At 50.6% G+C, this 19,197-nt stretch overlaps 1 protein-coding gene across 3 annotated transcripts; it reads right to left on the bottom strand.

The window, feature by feature from the left end:
* Window positions 1-2,355: 2,355 nt before the first annotated feature.
* ALAD (aminolevulinate dehydratase) lies at window positions 2,356-16,957 on the bottom strand. Of its 3 annotated transcripts, XM_065530184.2 has the most exons (13): window positions 16,885-16,957; window positions 9,204-9,394; window positions 8,201-8,417; window positions 7,608-7,704; window positions 6,874-7,009; window positions 6,673-6,756; window positions 6,484-6,572; window positions 5,838-5,893; window positions 5,635-5,722; window positions 5,475-5,561; window positions 5,015-5,144; window positions 4,308-4,396; window positions 4,213-4,277 (listed from the first exon to the last, which is right to left on the bottom strand). In XM_065530184.2, the coding sequence occupies exons 2-12, from the start codon at window positions 9,319-9,321 to the stop codon at window positions 4,335-4,337; spliced, it is 1,164 nt and encodes a 387-aa protein (XP_065386256.1). In that variant the 5' UTR covers window positions 9,322-9,394; window positions 16,885-16,957; the 3' UTR covers window positions 4,213-4,277; window positions 4,308-4,334. The 3 variants fall into 3 exon arrangements, with proteins under 3 accessions (XP_045229609.1, XP_045229610.1, XP_065386256.1); XM_045373674.3 differs by having other exon boundaries at window positions 2,356-4,396; XM_045373675.3 differs by having other exon boundaries at window positions 2,356-4,396; window positions 8,201-8,251.
* Between the last annotated feature and the right edge of the window lie 2,240 nt (window positions 16,958-19,197).

The raw sequence follows: 19,197 nt of genomic DNA, 5'->3' as shown, positions 1-19,197 counted from the left end.
CCCAGGCTGGTCTTGAACTCCTGGCCTCAAGCAATCCTGCCACTTCAGCTTCCTGAAGTGCTGGGATTACAGGTGTGAGCCACCATGCCCAGCCCCTTCCCGAATTTTGAGCACTGGGCTTGGAGTTAAGAGACCTGAATTCTAGCCTTGGTCTGCCACTGATGAGCTTGCTGTCTGATTTTGGACAGTCACCTCTCTGGGTCTGTCTCCCCATCTACAAAATCAGAGTGTTTAACCAGATAGTCTCTAAGGATCTTTTTTCTTTAATATTCTGACCACTGTTTCTGTGATCCCAAGAACCTCCATTAGGTAGAAATGGCCATTTGCCCCACTATCCATTCTCTCCATTTTCCTTAGTAACTGAACTCTGGAGTTTTAGTTGAGCATATGCCTGGCCCACTAGACTATTTCCAGCCTCCCTTACAACTGGGCACGACCGTGTGACTAATTTGAGACAAGGGTGTGTAGACAGAAATGATGTGTGCAACTTCTGGGTCATGACTTTATAAAGAAGGGCCACGCCCTCCACTTGTTCTTCTCTTCCCGCTGGCTGAAAAGAGGACCTGATGATGGGAACTGGCCCAGCCATTTTTTTGTTTTGTTTTTGCAATAGGGTCTCACTCTGTTTCCCATACTAGAGTGCAGGGGCTCAATCACGACTCACTGCATCTTTGACCCCCTGAGTAACTGGGACTATAGGCATGTGCTACCACACCCAGATAGTTTTGTTATTTTTTGTAGAGACGTGGTTTCCTTATGTTGCCCAAGCTAGTCTCAAACTCCTGGACTCGAGTGATCCACCCATGTCAGCCTCCCAGTGTTGGGATTACAGGTGCGAGCCACTGTGCCCAGCACCAGCCATCTTTATTCATGAGATGGAGGGCAAGACGTGTTGATGATGACAGAACGAGACAAGAGCTGAGACCCCCTCACGACATATCACTGACATATCAGCCCTGGATTGCTTAGAAGTAAATTTTCATCTCAAGCTATCAGTATTTTGGCTTTTGTTACATCCACTGAACCTGAATCCTGATTAATACAGAGTGATGGAGAATGACTTTTTTTTTTTTTTTTTGAGACAGTCTGATTCTGTTGCCTAGGATGGAGTGCAGTGGCATAATCTCAGCTCACTGCGACCTCTGAGTCCTGGGTTCAAGCCATTCTCCTGCCTCAGCCTCCTAAGTAGCTGGGATTACAGGCACCTGCCACCATGCCCGGCTAATTTTTTGTAGTTTTAGTAGAGATGGGGTTTCACCATGTTGGCCAGGCTGGTCTTGAACTCCTGACCTCAAGTGATCTGTCTGCCTTGGCCTCCCAAAGTGCTGGGATTACAGGTGTGAGCCACCACACCCAGCCACAAGAATGACTTTAGATTGGGTGTTGGGTCAGGTTTCTCGGAGGAAGGGACGCTTTGAGCTGAGATCTTAACAAGAGAGACAGCCATATAGATTTAGGGGAAAAGCATTCCAGGCCAAGGAGGCCACTGGTGCAAAAGCTCAGTCCAAGACAGCGTTCTGTATAATGAGGCCTACCTGGTCTCCCATCTCCCATCCCATTGGTTAGTGACTGAGCCGAGTGGACCATGTGACATGAACAGGCCCAGTCAGAGCCCTCCAGAGATTTGCTATGTGAGTGATGGGACAGAAAGGCTCTTTCTCTGGGATTACAAATCTTAACGACTACTTAAGCCTAGAGTTATTGAGGATCATGTTGCTGGCAAGTGGCAAAAATCCACCTGAGTATAAAGCTGGGGAAAACACAGATGAGAGCTAGAAAGGGACAGAGTCCTCCATGGGGTTTGACCCTGGGTCCAACCACACCTGTCCTTATCTCAATCTAGTTATGAAAACCAATCATGTCCTTCTTCACTATTCAACTGGATTTCCATCACTTGCAACCAAGTAGGTGCCTGGTCTCCTTGGTCTCCCCCTATAACTGGAACTAACTGCAGATGGTCGCCGAATTATGATCATTCAACTCACGATTTTTGACTTTGCAACGGTATAAAACAAGACATTCAGGCCGGGCGCGGTGGCTTAAGCCTGTAATCCCAGCACTTTGGGAGGCCAAGACGGGCGGATCATGAGGTCAGAAGATCGAGACCATCCTGGCTAACACGGTGAAACCCCGTCTCTACTAAAAATACAAGAAAATTAGCCGGGCGAGGTGGCGGGCGCCTGTAGTCCCAGCTACTCGGGAGGCTGAGGCAGGAGAATGGCGTGAACCCGGGGGAGCGGAGCTTGCAGTGAGCCGAGATCGCGCCACTGCACTCCAGCCTGGGGCACAGAGCAAGACTCCGCGTCAAAAAAAAAAAACAAGACATTCAGTAGAAACTGTACTTCAAATACTGAATTTTGATTCAAAATTCTTTATAACTTTATTACAATATAGATTTTGTGTTGGATAGTTTTGGCCACTGTAGGCTAATGTAAGTGTTCTGAGCATGTTTAAGGCAGGCTAAGCTAAGCTAAGCTATGATGTTTGGTAGGTTAAATGCATTTTTGACTTATGATCATATTTTCAACTTATGATGGGTTTATCAGGATGCAAACCCATCACATAAGTGGAGGGGTATCTCTATAACATTGTAAGACCCATACTTTTGCTGCTGATTATTGGGAGGTGGTATGGCACAGTGGTTAGGGGCAGAGGCCTTGGAGTTGGACTACATGGGTTCAGATCCCAGCTTGGCTGTTTTCTGGGTGGTTCTAACCCAGTTCTGACACACACTTGTTGAGTGGCCTTAGGTGAGTCCCATACGCTCTCTAGATATAGCTTCCTCGTTGCAAAATGTCTCAAGCTAAGTTTAGTATTCTCCCTCCACCCTGACCCTGCTTCTGTTCCTCTTCCAGGCTGCCCCAGCTCAGTAAATGGCCCATCAGCCACCCAGAAGATCAAGCCAGATTCATCCCTCGCATCTAATCTACCTTCTAAACACATCCACAATCCATTCCCCTTTTTCCATCCCCACTGTCCCCGCTCCAGTCCATGCCATCAAGACTTTTCATTTCCACTTTGCCACAGGACTGTTAAAATACTTTTACAAACTGCAAAATTTGATTGAGTCACTCTGAAAAGGTGAATGTGGCCCTTGATCTCTGCATGGTTTGGTCTTGGTCTGTCTCCACTCAGTTCAGGCCATCCTCTCAGTGCTCCAGACAGGCTAGCCTTGCATTCCTCCAGCTAGGAGCCCCAGGGCCTTTGCACAACTCCTCCCTCTCCCTGTAACGTTCTTCTCCAATTATGTCTTAGCTTGACGGCTCACCCTTCAGGTCTAGGCTCAAATGTCAGTACTTCAGGGCAGTATTTTCTGATCCTTCAAAGCAGGTCAAGTCCTGGTGACTTCCTTCACAGCACCTGTCACCACATCACCGGTGCATGTCTGCCTCCTTCCCAACTACCGTTTCAAGAGAGGCCCCCGCCCTGTTGTTCTTTGTCTCAGACCCCTTATTTCCTTCAGAGCACTTATCACAACTTTGTAACTGCTTTATTTCTTTGTTTTCTTTTTAGCTGTCTCCCCTATTCTCTTTGTATAATTTCTATGAAGAGACAAGCTGAGGTCTGTCCTGCTGTATTCCCAGGACCCAGCACTGAACCTAGGAACAGAGCAGAGATTCTCAAGAAGTATCTCTTGAATAAAAAGTATTTGTGGTGGTGGCATCTCCAGCAGTCAGGAACTCCCTCTTTGCCTCTGAGTTTTGATCCTCAGGCAGTATTTCTGCTGCTTAATGAGTAATTCTTCTCTGGGTTTATGGTTCAGAGTAGAACAGGAGACCTCAGGCAGCCTGGCAACCTCTGGCCTGTGTGGGAAATGCCTTCCAGTGGAATTGCAGCAAATTTCAACTCTAACCCAGGGATATCGAGCTAGGCCTCATTCCCACACCCAGCTCTGCTGCCAGAAGCGTTCCAAGGCTTCTCAGGCCCCGAGATCCCTCTGCTCTCCTCTTCCCCTAATGCTCCAAGACTCTCTCCCAGCCATGCCCCAAAGCCTGTGCCCCCGATTCCAGGTTGCTTTCAAGCTGAAGCCACACCAGAGGAAAGAGCTGAGGGTGGCAAAGGTGAGCCTCATGGCTGACCCAGGCGAGGGGCGGGGAAGCTTGGGAGAGCTCATAGGATGCAGCTGCGAGTTCCAAGAGTCAGCATGCTGGCAAAACCACCCAGGGCTGCTGGGCCCCGCCAGCATGTGAGCAGGAAGAGGGCACGAGGGCACAGTTCTAAAAGCAGGATTTACTTTGGTTTTCACTTCTCTGAGGCCCCGGGAACGTTTTAAAGTTTTAGTTCTAAAGTTCTTTAGTTTTAAAGTTCTAGTTCTCAGGCCTGCACTGTCTCCGTCATTCCTTCTTCAGCCACTGCAGCAGCTGGGGTGTGTAGTAGGTGATGATGATGTCAGCACCTGTGTTGGGAGAGATGCGGAAAGTTGCGGGGGACGGTGATCAGCTCCGAGCACACCTTCTGGGATGGGAAGGCCAGGCGGGGAAGAAGGCTACCATGAAGAGGCACAGCCTGTGGGCACACCACATGAGACGGAGTCCAGCTTTGGGCAGCTGTATTTCTTGGGCAAGTCATTTTCTCTCTTGGGACCTCAGTTTACCAAAGAATAATATGCACAGTGAAGGATATAGGTAAGATGCAAGTTCCCTTCCTGTGCTGGTGTACAGTTCTAACAAAATGAGCCCCCTTTATGGAGTGATACTACCTCATTTAATCCTCAGGACAATCACGCACCAGGTATCTTGTCCCCAGTTATCCAGTTATGGGTGAGGACACTGAGGTTCTAAGAAGTGGCTTGCCCACATTCTCACAACCAAAAATGAATGAAGGGCTCTGCTTGCTTCACCATGTCATGTTCTATGCTGCAGTTCCATATCTCTTCCTCAATGTGTGTCTGTTTAGATCACTAGTAATTCCCGAAATAAGACTCCAAGCTCTCAGGACTTCGTTCCTTGATCTAGGCAGAGTGCTTATCAGTCCCTGTGGCACAGGTCAAAACACCCAACCCCTGCCTGCCTACCTGCTCTGCGGAAGGCAGTCATGGCCTCCAGTACGGCAGCCTTGAGATCAAATGCCCCAGCCTGGGCTCCGTGCCACAGCATGGCAAACTCTCCAGAGACATGGTACACGGCGAGAGGGAGGTCGGGGTGCTGCAGGGAAGCAGACAGGGAGACAGGCTGAAATGGAGGGTTAATGTGGCTCTGGGAGCGTCCCTTCCCCCTGCTCAATCTGTGACCATCTTGAGCCCCGTGTCCTGGGTTACTGCAGCCAGCAGCCTGGCCCACTCTTGAACTGTTAAAGCAGGGCTGTTTGAGGCTCCTGCAAGCCCTGACACAGAAGGCCATGGTGGTTCCTGGGCAGGGATGGGGAGGAGAGGATTTCTGCTCAAGGGCAGACTGCTTCCAACACTGAGATTCCAGAGTCTGTGGAAAACTCTGTCCCAGCCCTCTGAGCCCCCTTTGCCTCGGACCTGCGCTCACCTTGTCCTTTACCTCCCGCACGATGTCCAAGTAGGGCATTCCCGGCTTCACCATGAGTACGTCAGCTCCTTCCCGTACATCCCGGTCCTAAGAGATGAGGGTCGAGTGTGGGCGGTGTCTGGGAGGGGCTGAGGGTGGGGCTCAAGTCCTAGTGACTCACCACAGCTCGGAGGGCCAGGCCTCGTGCTCCAGGGGGCAGCTGGTAGCAGCGGCGGTCCCCAAAAGCTGGGCTTGACTGAGCTGCGTCCCTGCAAAACAGAGTCATCCGGGTGGGCTCCAGCTTTGGGCCAAATGGGCAGGGATTTAACAGCAGACCCCTGCCCACCCCGCCCACCCCTGCTCACCCCGCCCACCCCTGCTCACCGGAAAGGGCCATAGAAACAGGAAGCAAACTTGGCACTGTAGCTCATCACTGATACCTATGGGGAGACAATGGGGATCTTGGCTTAGTCAGCCCTTGCCAGGTGTCCCAGGGTGATATGGCAGGGAGAGAAAGAACCTAGGCTGGGAGGGAGAGTGCCTGTGTTCTGGTCCTGTTGGAGTGCTGGGCTTGATTTCCCCATCAGAGGCCCAGAGGTTGACATGGTTCCCCAAAACCTCATCCAGCACTGTCTTCAGTTCTGTGATTCTTTTTTTTTTTTTTTGAGATAGAGTCTAGCTCTGTTGCCCAGGCTGGAGTGCAGTGGCATGATCTCAGTTCACTGCAACCTCCACCTCCTGGGTTCAAGCCATTCTCCTGCCTCAGCCTCCCGAGTAGCTGGGATTACAGGCACCTGCCACCACGCTCAGCTAATTTTTGTGTTTTTAGTAGAGACGGGGTTTCACCATGTTGGCCTGGCTGGTCTTGAACTCCTGACCTCAAGTGATCCACCTGTCACAGCCTCCCAGAGTGCTGGGATTATAGGCGTGAGCCACTGCTCCCGGCAGTTCTGTGATTCTTAGCAGACACGGGGGCAGGGCTGGTGCAGACTCTCTCCTCCCGACCCCGTGCTGCGCTCCCTGCCCTTACCCTGTTGCCAAGTCCATGTGCCATCAGGGCCTCCTTGATGGCTTCCACACGTCCATCCATCATGTCTGACGGGGCTACCACCTGACATCCTGTGGGGCAGAGGGTGGCCTTCAGAATTCTGGGACCGTCCTAGCCACTCTGCGACCTCCCTGACCCAGAGGTACCCATCCCTGCTGGTGGTTCACTCACCTGCCTTGGCATATGCCAGTGCTACCTCAGCTAGCCGCTGGCGGCTCTCCTCAGCCCGGAATGCTCCGTTTTCACTCAGGAGCCCTGCAGGAGAGATGACTGGGTTTTAAGGAGCACTTTGGGCCCTGGCCTGTCCCCACGCTGGTGAGAAGTGGGCAGTGGGAGTGTGGGTGCCAGCAGGGCTGGAGGAAGGGAGCTCACCGCAGTGACCATGGGAGGTGTAGGGACATAGGCAGATGTCACAGGCCACCAGGAGGTTGGGGAAGGTCTTCCTCAACAGATGGATTGCCTCAATAGCTGGGGACTCCTCGGAGTCAGCTGCGGAACCCCGCTCGTCCTAGGGGCAGGGGAGGGACAAAGCAGTGTATCTGTTACATGTTGCTTCGGAAGGCAGGATGGCAGCCATCACAGAGCACAGCCCTGGCCCTCTCCTTCCTTCATCGTCACAGCCCCTGGATAAGGAAGCACAGAGGACTGACCCTACTTGGGTGCTGACTTAAGGGCAGGGACCATGTCCATTTACCTGTGGCCCCAGGGCCAGCATCATATGGGAGTAAGGAAGCGGTCAGTGTGGACCCTCAGCTCACCCTCGCCCAACCTCCCTTCCTTTTTCTGGTTTGTTTTTTTCGGAGATGGTCTTGCTCTGTCACCCAGGCTAGAGTGCACTGGCGCGATCTTGGCTCACTGCAGCTTCGTCTTTCTGGGCTCAAGCGATCCTCCCACCTCTCCACCTCCTGAGTAGCTGGGAGTACAGGCACGCACCACCACACCCAGCTAACTTTTGTATTTTTTTGTAAAGATGGGATTTTGCCATGTTGCCCAGGCTGGTCTCAAAATCCTGGGCTCAAGTGATCCAACCGCTTTGGCCTCCCAAAGTGCTGGGATTATGGGTGTGAGCGCAACCTCCCTTCTTAGCCCTTCCTTTGATTCTTCACCTTGGGAACTCTGCTGGGGATGCCAAAGATCAAGACACAGCGTAGGCCCTCTTCCACCAAGGGCCTCAGCATCTCTTCCAGCCGGTTCACACCATACCTGTGTGGGGGTGGGTAGAGGGGTTGAAGGAAGGCAGGTCCCAGGCAAAGGTCCTCTGGACTCCACCACACTGTGCCTCTGTTAGAAACCAAGCTGCATATGGCACCAGGAGGGTTCAAGCCCCCAGGACAGGAAGGGGCAGGGACACGTCCACTAAATAGGAGGGAAGACCGAGGCCCTGAGTAGCAGAGCTCTTCTGGAATTCGGCTGTGGAAGGCTCCTCCAAGGCCCTCTTATTGAACTCCCATCTGCAGTTCAGATCCCTTCTGCAACAGCCTCTGCCGCGACGCCTCTGGTGATGGGTAGCACATTACTTTATAGGGCTGCCCCTCCCACTGTAGAACAGCTCTGGCCCCGGGAAACCCTTCCCTCTACTGAGCTGATGTCTGCCTGTCCGCATCTTCTACTTCCTAGGTCTGCTTTTACCTCCGGGCACTTCCACCTGTGGAATCTTTCCCTCCACCACCCCCTGGCCCCCCAACTCCATGTCTCCTACCTGGCCACTCCTGGGAGGCTGGCGATAGGCTGTATGTCATCAGGAACATCCCTGCAAGAGTGGGGGTGGGATATGGATTGGTGGCTGTGGGAAGGGCCAGTGGTGAGGGGGCAACTGAGAGGGATGGTTGGGAAGCAGGGAAGAAATATGGCAGTGGAGATGGTGGGAGGAGGGTGGGATCCAGTGTCTGGCTTCCCTGCCTGGTCAAGCCCAGGGCCTGAAATAATAATAGGAACAACAAAAATAACAGTGACAACAGTAGCAACTGTACTAAAAGAATGGTAATTACAGGAAAGAATTAAGTGGTTAAGAACTTGGACTCTGAATTTGGCAGGTCCTTGCTTCTTATCCCAGCCACTCACTGCCTGGGTGACCGTGGCCAAGTTCTATCATCTCTTGGAGACTTAGGTCTTCATGTCTATCATGCGTGGTTAATTCATTCATTCAACAAATATTTATTGAGTACTTATTATGTGCCAAGTACTGTTCTAGGCCCTGATGATACAAAAGTGAACAAAATAGACAAACATCCCCGCCCTCAAGGAGCTGATGTTCTAGAGGATAGCTACTCCTTCTTCATACAAATGCTCTCAGAATTGAATGAGATCATGTGTGTGGGTGCTTAGTGTAGTACCTGGTACAGAGTAAGTACTCAGTAAATGTCTGCGTTACCATTAACAATCACGATTGCCATCTCTTACAGGTACATAGCACTTTACAACCTACAGAGCACCTTCTCAGCTTCTGTCTTATTGCAAGAGCTCAGGATGGCAGGCAAGGGTTATTCTTCTAATTTTCCAAATGGGATGAATGAGTTCTTTCAAAGTTTGTTTTGTTCCTAAGATTCCTGTCCTTAATCCAAGTAGGCTGCTTCCAGTATCTTGAATTTCAAGCTGACAGCTCACTTTGCCACCCCCAGCAATACTGATGCCCGCTGCAGTCAACACTCCCTCCCCAACCCCAACCAGCAGAGCAGAGGTCTGGCCCATTCCTGGAGACTCACGTGACAAAGATGGGGTAGATGAGGTTGGAGGCATTGAGGGTGGTGGTGGCTGTCTGCCAGGCCCGAAGCAGTGGGTGGAAGTAGCCACTGTGCAGAACGGACTGGGGCTGCATGGCATGGGCCAGTGGGCACAGGGGCATCAGTTGGTTGGAACCGAGGGCTCCTGGGGCGTTGTTGGCTGCAGGCTCTGTCTGTGGGGTGAGATGGGCAGCACATGAGACATGGTCCCTGTCCTCAGGAGATGGTCACATCTGGAAGACAGCTCTTCCAGATTCCTGCCTCCCCTCTCTCTAGCCTAATGCTACTCACAGCATGGTTCACCAATCCCTGCTGGTCAACAAGGTAAGTTGAGAAATGAAAGTAAGTCTTTAGAAACTTTCATAATAATCAGAATCTAATGATATAAAATTTGGGCTTGTATTTTATATGACTGCTTTCTGTTCATTATTATCTTTTAAAGTAAACATCTGAGCAAGCAACAACTGTTTTAAAAAAATTATTTTCTTTCTTTTTTTTTTTTTTTTTCAGACAGGGTCTCTGTCACCCAGGCTGGAGTGCAGTGGTACAATCTCGACTCACTGCAGCCTTGACCTCCCGAGCTCAACTGCTTCTCCCAGCTCAGCCTCCCAAGTAGCTGGGACTACAGGTGTGCACCATAACACCCAGCTAATTTTTGTATTTTTTGTAGAGATGGAGGTCTTGCCATGCTGCCCAGGCTGGTCTTGAACTCCTGGGCTCAAGCAATCTCCCTGCCTTGGCCTCCCAAAGTGTTGGGATTACAGGCGTGAGCCATGGTGCCTGGCCAAAAAAATAATTTTCTAGCTGGGCATGTTGAGAAGCCAATATTTAAACTTTGTTTATTCCACAAAAAATGCCCATGTTCATGGCAGAACTTTTAGAAAAGTGCAGATAAGCAAAAAGAGAAAAATCCCCTGCAATTCTACCTCTAGAAAAAGTACTGTTGGCCAGGCATGGTAGCTCACGCCTGTAATCTCAGCACTTTAGGAGGCTGAGGTGGGCAGATCACTTGAGGTCAGGAAATCGAGACCAGCCTGGCCAACATGGTGAAACCCCACCTCTACTCAAAATACAAAAAAATTCAGCTGGGCGTGGTGGTGCGTGCCTGTAATCCCAGCTACTGGGGAGGCTGAGGCAGGAGAACCACTTGAACCCAGGAGGAGGTTGCAGTGAGCCGAGATTGTGCCACTGCACTCCAGCCTGGGCGACAGATCAAGACTTCATTCAAAAAAAAAAAAAAAAGAAAGAAAGAAAAGAGAAAAGTACTGCTAACACCTTGGGACATGGACTTCTTGTTAGGTACAATTCACACCAATAGGAGAAAATAGTACCATTCATGTCAGATGGACAGACAGACACATACATACACTGTATAGGGTGCCACCAAATCTTTTCTAGCCCAAGGAGTTTCCTGGGCTCCACGAGCACAAGTACACCTTCTTGCTTTCCTCACTTTGTCCCTTTACCTGAAAGGCTGTGCTCTCCCCACACCCAAATCTACAGGGTTCTCCTTCCCTCTCCCACTGAGGCTTTCTTGTCCAGATTGCAGTCTCTCTTCTATAAGTTATTTGTGGACCTGTCTTTTTTTTTTTTTTTTTTTTTTTGAGACGGAGTCTGGCTCTGTCACCCAGGCTGGAGTGCAGTGGCGCGATCTCGGCTCACTGCAAGCTCCGCCTCCCGGGTTTACGCCATTCTCCTGCCTCAGCCTCCCGAGTAACTGGGACTACAGGCGCCCGCCACCTCGCCCGGCTAGTTTTTTGTATTTTTTAGTAGAGACGGGGTTTCACTGTGTTAGCCAGGATGGTCTCGATCTCCTGACCTCGTGATCCGCCCGTCTCGGCCTCCCAAAGTGCTGGGATTACAGGCTTGAGCCACCGCGCCCGGCCGGACCTGTCTTATCTCGTGCCAGTAGACAGAGCTTCTGCAGGGCAAGGTCCAGAGTTGGTTCATTTTTGCCTCCCCCACAGTGCTCTGTCACACACTGACCTTGGCACACAGTAAATATTTAATTACGTGAAGTACAAAAATATGCCCCAAATGCCAAATTCGTGGATACAAGACAGAAGGAAGCTGGGGCATTAACATTTGTTTCTTGAGCACCTACTGTGTGCCAGACCATGCCTGGCATTTTCACGGGTGATTTCTCATTGAGTGGGTACTGCAGTCCTGCGAGGCAGGGCTGACTGAGTGCATGGAGCCTGACCAGAAGTGAGCCATGGCTCCAGTGGGAGTGAGGAGGTCAGAAGAGGCGTATTAGAAGACAGGGGCCAGGTGCGGTGGCTCACACCTGTAATCCCAGCACTTTGGAGACCAAGGCGGGTGGATCACTTGAGGTCAGGAGTTTGAGACCAGGCTGGCCAATCTGGTGAAACCCTGTCTCTACTAAAAATACAAAAATTAGGCCAGGCACGGTGGCTCACGCCTGTAATTCCAGCACTTTGGGAGGCCAAGGCAGGGGGATCATTTGAGGTCAGGAGTTTGAGACCAGCCTGACCGGCATGGTGAAACCCCATCTCCACTAAAAATAAAAAAAAAAATTAGCCGGGTGTGGTGGCGCATGCCTGTAATCCCAGCTACTTCAGAAGCTGAGGCAGGAGAATCGTTTGAACTTGGGAGGCAGAGATTGCAGTGAGCCAAGATGGCACCATTGCATTTCAGCATGGGCAACAAGAGAGAAACTCCATCTCACAATAAATAAACGGAAATAAAAATAAAAATAAAACAATTAGCTGGGTGTGGTGGCATGCATCTGTAGTCAGAGTCTGGAGGCTGAGGCGGGAGAATCACTTGAACCCAGGAGGCAGAGGTTGCAGTGAGCCGAGAGTGCACCACTGCATTCCAGCCTGGGCGACAGTGTGAGACTCCATCTCAAAAAAAAAAAAAAACAAACGAAATGACAGGGGGTTGAACTTGGTTTTGCAGGATGAATGGGTTCAGCCTGGTGGAGAGAAGGGGGCCAACATTTCCTTAGGAAGGGAAGAAAGGGGCAAAGGTGGGGAAGGAGGATGGCTGTGGACTGTTCTGAGGAGCTGAGGAGGCAATTGGGGCAAGTGTGTATGGAGGGGATGGATGAGAGGGGGCCAGGCTGAGGCTGTGGGAAGATTTCTGAACGGTGGGTAGGGTTAGTGGCCTGGTTGACACCTGGCTTTAGGAACATCAGTCCTGCAGGCTGAGCAGAGCAGACGGGAAGCAGAGGAATGCAGAGGCTGGGGGCAGAGAAGGGGCGTCTTAAGGCAGCCAAGAGGCAATGTCTCAGGGTAGATGCTCTAGGCCTGCCTGCCTGACCTGGACGGCAGCGGAGACAGGGACAGGGCAGGAAGAGGGCAGTGGGGAGCTGGGCTTGGAGAGGAGGTGGAGAGCTCTGTTTTAGACACTTCCTTTTGGAGGTGCCCGGGAGAATATCCCATAGCCAAAGGATTTGGGGAAAAGGGCCACAAAAATGGGGGCTGGCTGGCCTGAGTCCAACTACACTTTGTATGAATGGGACCTCAAAGTCCAGAGAGGGGCAAGGACTTAACCAAAGCCACACAGCAAGTAAGAGGACTAGAACCCTGGCGTGTTAACTCCCAGGTGAACTGGGAGATCCTTTGGTAGGCTGGAGTCAAGTCAGATGTTGAAGCCAGGTCTAATCCCTCTGATTTGCTTCCCAGAAAACCACCTTTGTAACAGGCCCTTGACTTCTGGAATCCAAAGCTACATTCTCATGGCCTCAACTCCTCATTGCTTTCAGGAGGCCGAGGGAACAACTGCCTCCTGCTTATCAGAAACAGTGGGGCAGGGCTGCCTAGGAACTGGCTGTCCTTCTCCCCATAGTCTCTTAGGCCCCTTTGGCTCCCCACAGCCATCTCAGGGGCCCATTTTATCTGGTCTTCCTCCTTGGTAGGGTGGGGTTATCACAAGTCACACAGGGGCCAGCCCTGCTGCCACACCCCTGGGTGGGCCAGCCCCATCACCTGACACAGGGGCAGGCCAGGCCTCCCCAATCATGTCTCAACCTCCAAACAGACAATTACTCAGTAGATAGTCCTGAGTACCCATTTTCTACTTGATTTTGCTCTCATGTCTGCTAGAAGTTTCTTTTTCTTTTCTTTTCTTTTCTTTTTTTAATTGAGATGGAGTCCGGCTCTGTCACCCAGGCTGGAGTGCAGTGGTTCGATTTTGGCTCACTGCAACCTCCACCCTCTGGGTTCAAGTGATTCTCCTGCCTCAGCCTCCCGAGTAGCTGAGACTTCAGGTATGTGCCACCATACCCAGCTAATTTTTGTATTTTTAGTACAAACAGGGTTTCGCCATGTTGGCCAGGCTGGTCTCAAACTCGTGACTTCAAGTGATCCGCCAGCCTCTGCCTCCCAAAGTGCTGGGATTACAGGTGTGAGCCACTGCACCTGGCTGAGAGACTATTTTTGAATATTGAGAGAATTACCAAAATGTAACCCAGTTTGCCCAAGACCACATAGCTACTTAGTGACTGAGCCAGAATTTGAATTTGTTCTGGACTCCAAATGCTGGGTTTTATACACTGTATTCCTTAACACTGATAAACACCTGATTCAGTAGGCGTCTCTTTGCCCATACTGTTTCTGCTTTGGGCGCTGGAGAGACAGAATAAACAAAAGGAAAACATACTGAGTGTATTCATTCTGTGCTGGGCACAGCACTAAGGTACTTCGTAGTAGTATCTCATTTCATTGCAAGAATTGTTCTAACTTTTAGTGATAAGGAAGCGGAGGCTCTGAGTGGTTTAGTGACTTGCTTAATGCCATTCTAGAGTCTAGGCAGATGTTGAAGAGAGGGCTAATCTCTCTGATTCACTTCCCACAAACAACTTCTGTTGTTTTCTGGCTTCTAGAATCCAAAGCTGCATTCCACTGGCCTCAACTCCTCATCGCCTTTAGGAGCTGAGGGAACTACTGGCTCCTGCTTAGCAGAAACCCTGTGGCAGGGCTGCCTAGGAGCCCCTGAGACCAGGGCAGGGTTAGAGTAAAGGGAACAGTCTCACTATAGCAGTTCACTTTGATCTGTTTTTGAATTTTAAGATTCAGAGAGAGATTTGATTTGAGAAACAGGTGTCAGTGCTGAAAATATTAAAAGCTTGAAAATTGCCAATCCTGTTTAGTCCCTTACATTTTAATGTGGTAAATGGGGTATAGAGAGTCAACGGGACTTGTTGGAGATCACAGTGAATGACATACAGAGCTAGAAACTGACCCTGCAGCTCCTGACTTCTATTTCAATGCCCTGATACCTACACCATAGAGTCATTCCATTGTTATTAAACTCGCTTAATAAGTGGAGTTTCCCACTCCACTTGGCAGCGCCAAATGCAGGATGGGTTTTGCTTTGCAAAAAGGCCCTTAGAGTTTGGGAGGATTTCACAGACTGGGAGGGCACTTCTCCCAAATCAAGTGAGCTTGCAAACTACAACTTAAATTCCTGTGACATCATCACACTGAAGACAGGAGCGAGCCACCAGGAGGTCCAGCACCTCTGTCCACCCACATCAGACAGGTTAGCTTTGCTGGGACGCAGAGTATAGGGCAGTGCAGAAAGAACTATGTTTCAGGGTCAGACAGTCCCAGTTACAAAGGTCTATGTTCTGCTGTGTAATTTTGGGCAAAGTCATTGACCTTTCAGTGTTCGTTTCATCATCTACAAAATAGGCATGATATCTCTAACTTGCAAGGCTGTGGAGATTATTGATAGGGCTGAGGTAGGTGTCTGGCACCAAGTAGCTGCACAGTAAACATGTAGCTAATTTTATTACTATTAGGAGTGGGGCTGGGTTGGAACAAGATGTCCTGGTACAGCTCTGTACCTTCTGCACCACACCAGATGGGAATATGCGCTCAAACCCTTGAGGGCCACAGGGTTTTCCAAGATTTCTGAAGTGGAGTCTCTGCCTTCCAGCAGGTTATGTGGTGAAGGAAAAACAAAATAATCACCATCCAGCTGCCAGAGTAGAGGGGTGGCCCAGGTGCTGTGAAAGGGACTGTGTCTCTGAGTCAAGGGTAGTTTCATGGAAGAGGGGACAGTGAAGGATAATAAGTGTTTCAGATTTAATATGAAAGCATCTCCTCCCATGGAAGGCAACATCCCCAAACTGGGAGTAACTGAAGTTGGGCCCTGAGCGCTGCCACCAGGAGGGGCTGAGACAGAGCTTCATACACCACCCCCCACCCCCGCATGTTGTACTATGCTGAGGATTCCAGAGGCTGTGGGTCCTGGCACAGAGGATTAGGACCTGCTGCCAGCCCTGGCAGGCTCTGCCACTGGTCAGGGAGGAGGCAGTCAGGAGAGCCAGCTAGGTAGAAGGTGGCCAGAACTGAGAAATCCAAAGCCCCACAAAGGCCCAGGAGAGTGGCTGTCAAGCAGTTCTCAAAAGGGACGAAGTGTTCATTTAGCCAACCCACACTTCCTGAATATCTACTATGGGCCTGCTGAAGTGCTAGACACAGGGATTAAAGCGAAGAATGAGAACCCAGCCTTGCCCTGGGGTTTTGAAGAGCCTGACCCTCTCTGGGGTTAGCCATCTGGACGTAGAAGGAGAAGCTGCCATTCCCAGAATCCTAGAATATCTTGGCTAAGAGGCTTCTTAAAGTTTGCTGATTGAAACAAGGGTGAAACTGGGCTCAGAGAGGGGTAGACACAGGTCCAGGATCAAGCAGTGGGTCAGCGGCAGATCTGGGGGAAGTCTCCAGCAGCCCGGTCCTCAGTGTCCACCATGACACCTCCATACTTTAAGGATAGATATCAAATCTGTTTCCCAGCATGTTGGGCTTGTGGAGAGCTTTGGGTGAACTGACTCTGGACCTGGTTGCTGTTGGTAGCAGGATGGTTAAGTGTGTGGGCTCTGGAGTCTGATAGATGTGGGTACAAATCCTAGTTCTGTAGCTTTCTAGTTGTGTGACCTCCGTTTCTTTGTTTAGTAATGGGGACTTGAACCGACCTCAGTGGGTTGTTGTAAGAAATGAATGGGTCAGGCCGGGCGTGGTGGCTCACGCCTGTAATCCCAACACTTTGGGAGGCCGAGGCGGGCGAATCACCTGAGGTTGGAAGTTCGACACCAGCCTAACCAATAAGGAGAAACGCTGTCTCTACTAAAAATACAAAAATTAGCCGGCATGGTGGCACATGCCTGAAATCCCAGCTACTTGGCAGGCTGAGGCAGGAGAATCGCTTGAACCCGGGAGGCGGAGATTGCAGTGAGCCAAGATCGCGCCATTGCACTCCAGCCTGGGCAACAAGCGCGAAACTCCATCTCAAAATAAAATTTAAAAAAAGGGTCAATGCACGCAATGCTTAGTACAAAACGGCTGTTAGTGTTTTCACCTCCCTACCCGCCCCCCAACCACCAACCACCAACCACCACCCACACCTCGGGCTCTGCATCGATGGAGTCTGCCCCGGCGGTATCCGAGGGGCTAAACCCCAGAGAAGAGGCGCGGAGCCCCGAACCCGGGCCTCCAACCCCGGCTGCAGTGGGACAATCTAGACCAAACAATCTAGACCAAACGCTCCACGGGACTCCGTACACGGCTGCACCGCCAGGGCTTCAGGCGCACAGCACAATCTGGGGACGCGGGACTCTTGGTGCCACAGTCCCCGCCTCGCCCTGGAGCCGTCCTCCAAGTCCGCCATCTCCCCGCATGCAGCCCCCGCTCACCTGCCTCCCTAAGGCCTCCCGGTCGCTGCGCCTGTCACCGCTGTCTCCCGCTCCCGTCTCCCAGGGACCATGTGGGGGGCGGGGGGGCTCACCCGGAAGCAGCTCCCCCCACGGCCCGCCCCCCCACAATCCAGGCCACGCCCCCTGAAGGCTCTCTTCGAAAGACTCCTCCGCTCCCGTCGCAGCCCCGCCCACACCCGCTGAGGCCTGGCCAATTGGGTGTGTCGAGTGCCTGGAGGGCCCGCCCCTCCCCGCTCCGGGTCCTGCGCTTGTGCAGCGAACCGCAGGAGGGAGGCCACGGGGGGCGCAGGAACCGCGTGGGAGGGTCCCTGGGTGTGAGCCCGAATCGGAGGCAGTTACAGCCCAGGGTTCACTTCACCGCACTCCTTTTCCCAGCCTAGGGCAAACTCGGCTCTGGTTAATGGCTTGGTGAAAGAATAATTGGATGTCAAAGCCGTTAAAACAGCACCATTATGCCTAACACAATATTAGCTAGTCCATTTTTGCGGACTAAGCTAAAGTTGTTGAGTTCAGCGCCAGACTTCTAAGGTTTCAGAGAAATTTTGTACCAGTGTCATTTATTTCTCAGGGTACGGCAATGCTATGAGTTGAGAGATGTGATATGAAAGACATGGGCATTAGGAAAACTCCAAGTCTTGATAGGGGCATCAGACCTACGATAGGTACAGTGATAGATCCGACCAAAGGTCTGTATGTGCTGAGGCAGGAGGGATCTGATGAGGCTTATGGGGGCTTGGGTAAACTAGTAGGATTGGATGGGTAAAATAGCGATCGGGGATCATCGCCCTGGCGAAGGAATGCCTTTCAAGTAGTTCTTCAGGGATTATTGAAAAGTTGACTTCGAAATGTAGAGGACACTAGTGGGTCACATTACACTTATTCTCAGATTTTATTTCTCAGCCCGATTCGGTGGCTCACGCCTGTAATCCCAGCACTCTGGGAGGCCAAGGCGGGCGGATCTCTTGAGGTCAGGAGTTCGAGACCAGCCTGACCAATATGGTGAAACCCCGTCTCTATTAAAGATACAAAAAATTAGCCGGGCGTGGTGGCAGGCTCCTGTAATCCCAGCTACTCGGGAGGCTGAGGCAGGAGAATCGCTTGAACCCGGGAGGCGGAGGTTGTAATGGGCTGAGATCATGCCACTGCATTCCAGCCTGGGTGACAGAGGGAGACTCTGTCTCAAAAAAATTTTTTTTTTATTTCTCAAAATCTGTACCCCAAACCTGTTGTATACTTTATAATTTTAAATTTAAGGGGCATAGCGGCCTAAGGCTAGGGAAATATGACACTGCTTAGTTTCCAGCTACTAGAGTTCTGATCTGTATTCAACAAGGAAGGAGGTAGAAAGGAAATAATGTTTGCTGTGCATTAAAGAGTCAGGGACAGTACCATGCATTTTACATTCATTTATCTAATCTTGACAGCAACGATGTTACTGTTCTCACTTTACGGATTGGGAAAACAGTTGCCAGCTAGATTAAATAATTTGCCCCATGTTACATTGGGCTCTCTCTGCAATGTCTGCTAATAACCACGCTCCATAGGGGCAATTATTATTTGTTTTATCCCAGATTCCCTGCCCAACATTTCTTTCCTGACACAGGTTCCGTCCCTGAGGTTATTGATAACTAAAAATAATTAGGACCATCTAAGAGCCCAAATAGAATGGGAAATTTTAAAATGTTGCTGTTTGGTGTAGCCTATTTCCCTTATGTCTTTTCTTGTTCTTGACTGAAAGACCTGTTCCCACTCTCCCCCCAGCCTCCACCTTTTGAAACATTTTACCTTAATCTTTCAGTATTGTGAACGCAATAATATGAATAAATCTTAAACACATTGTTGAGTAAAAGAAGTGAGACACAAAAGAGTATATAATATGATTTCATTTATATTAACTACACAATCAAGCAAAATTAAACTGTGCTGTTAGGACTCAGAATAGTGATTTCCACTGGAGAGATGGGGAGGATTGAAAGGGAGATTAGGCTGGGTGTGGTGGCTCATGCCTGTAATCCCAGAACTTTGGGAGGCCAAGGCTGGTGGATCGCTTGAGCCCAGGAGTTCAAGACCAGACTTGGCAACATGGTGAAACCATCTCTACAAAAAGTACAAAAATTAGCTGGATGTGGTGGTGGACACCTGTAGTCCCAGCTGCTTGGGAGGCTGAGGTGGGAGGATTGGTTGAGCCTGGGAGGTCATGGCTGCAGTGAGCTGTGATCGTATCACTGCACTTCAGCCTGGGTGACAGAGCAAGCCTGTCTCAAAAAAAAAAAAAAAAAAAAAAAGGCAGCA

Source organism: Macaca fascicularis, chromosome 15 (assembly GCF_037993035.2).
Source record: "Macaca fascicularis isolate 582-1 chromosome 15, T2T-MFA8v1.1".
Classification (NCBI taxonomy): domain Eukaryota; kingdom Metazoa; phylum Chordata; class Mammalia; order Primates; family Cercopithecidae; genus Macaca; species Macaca fascicularis.
The sequence above is the reverse complement of the archived record's forward strand: the minus strand, read 5'-3'. Positions and strand labels throughout refer to the sequence as shown.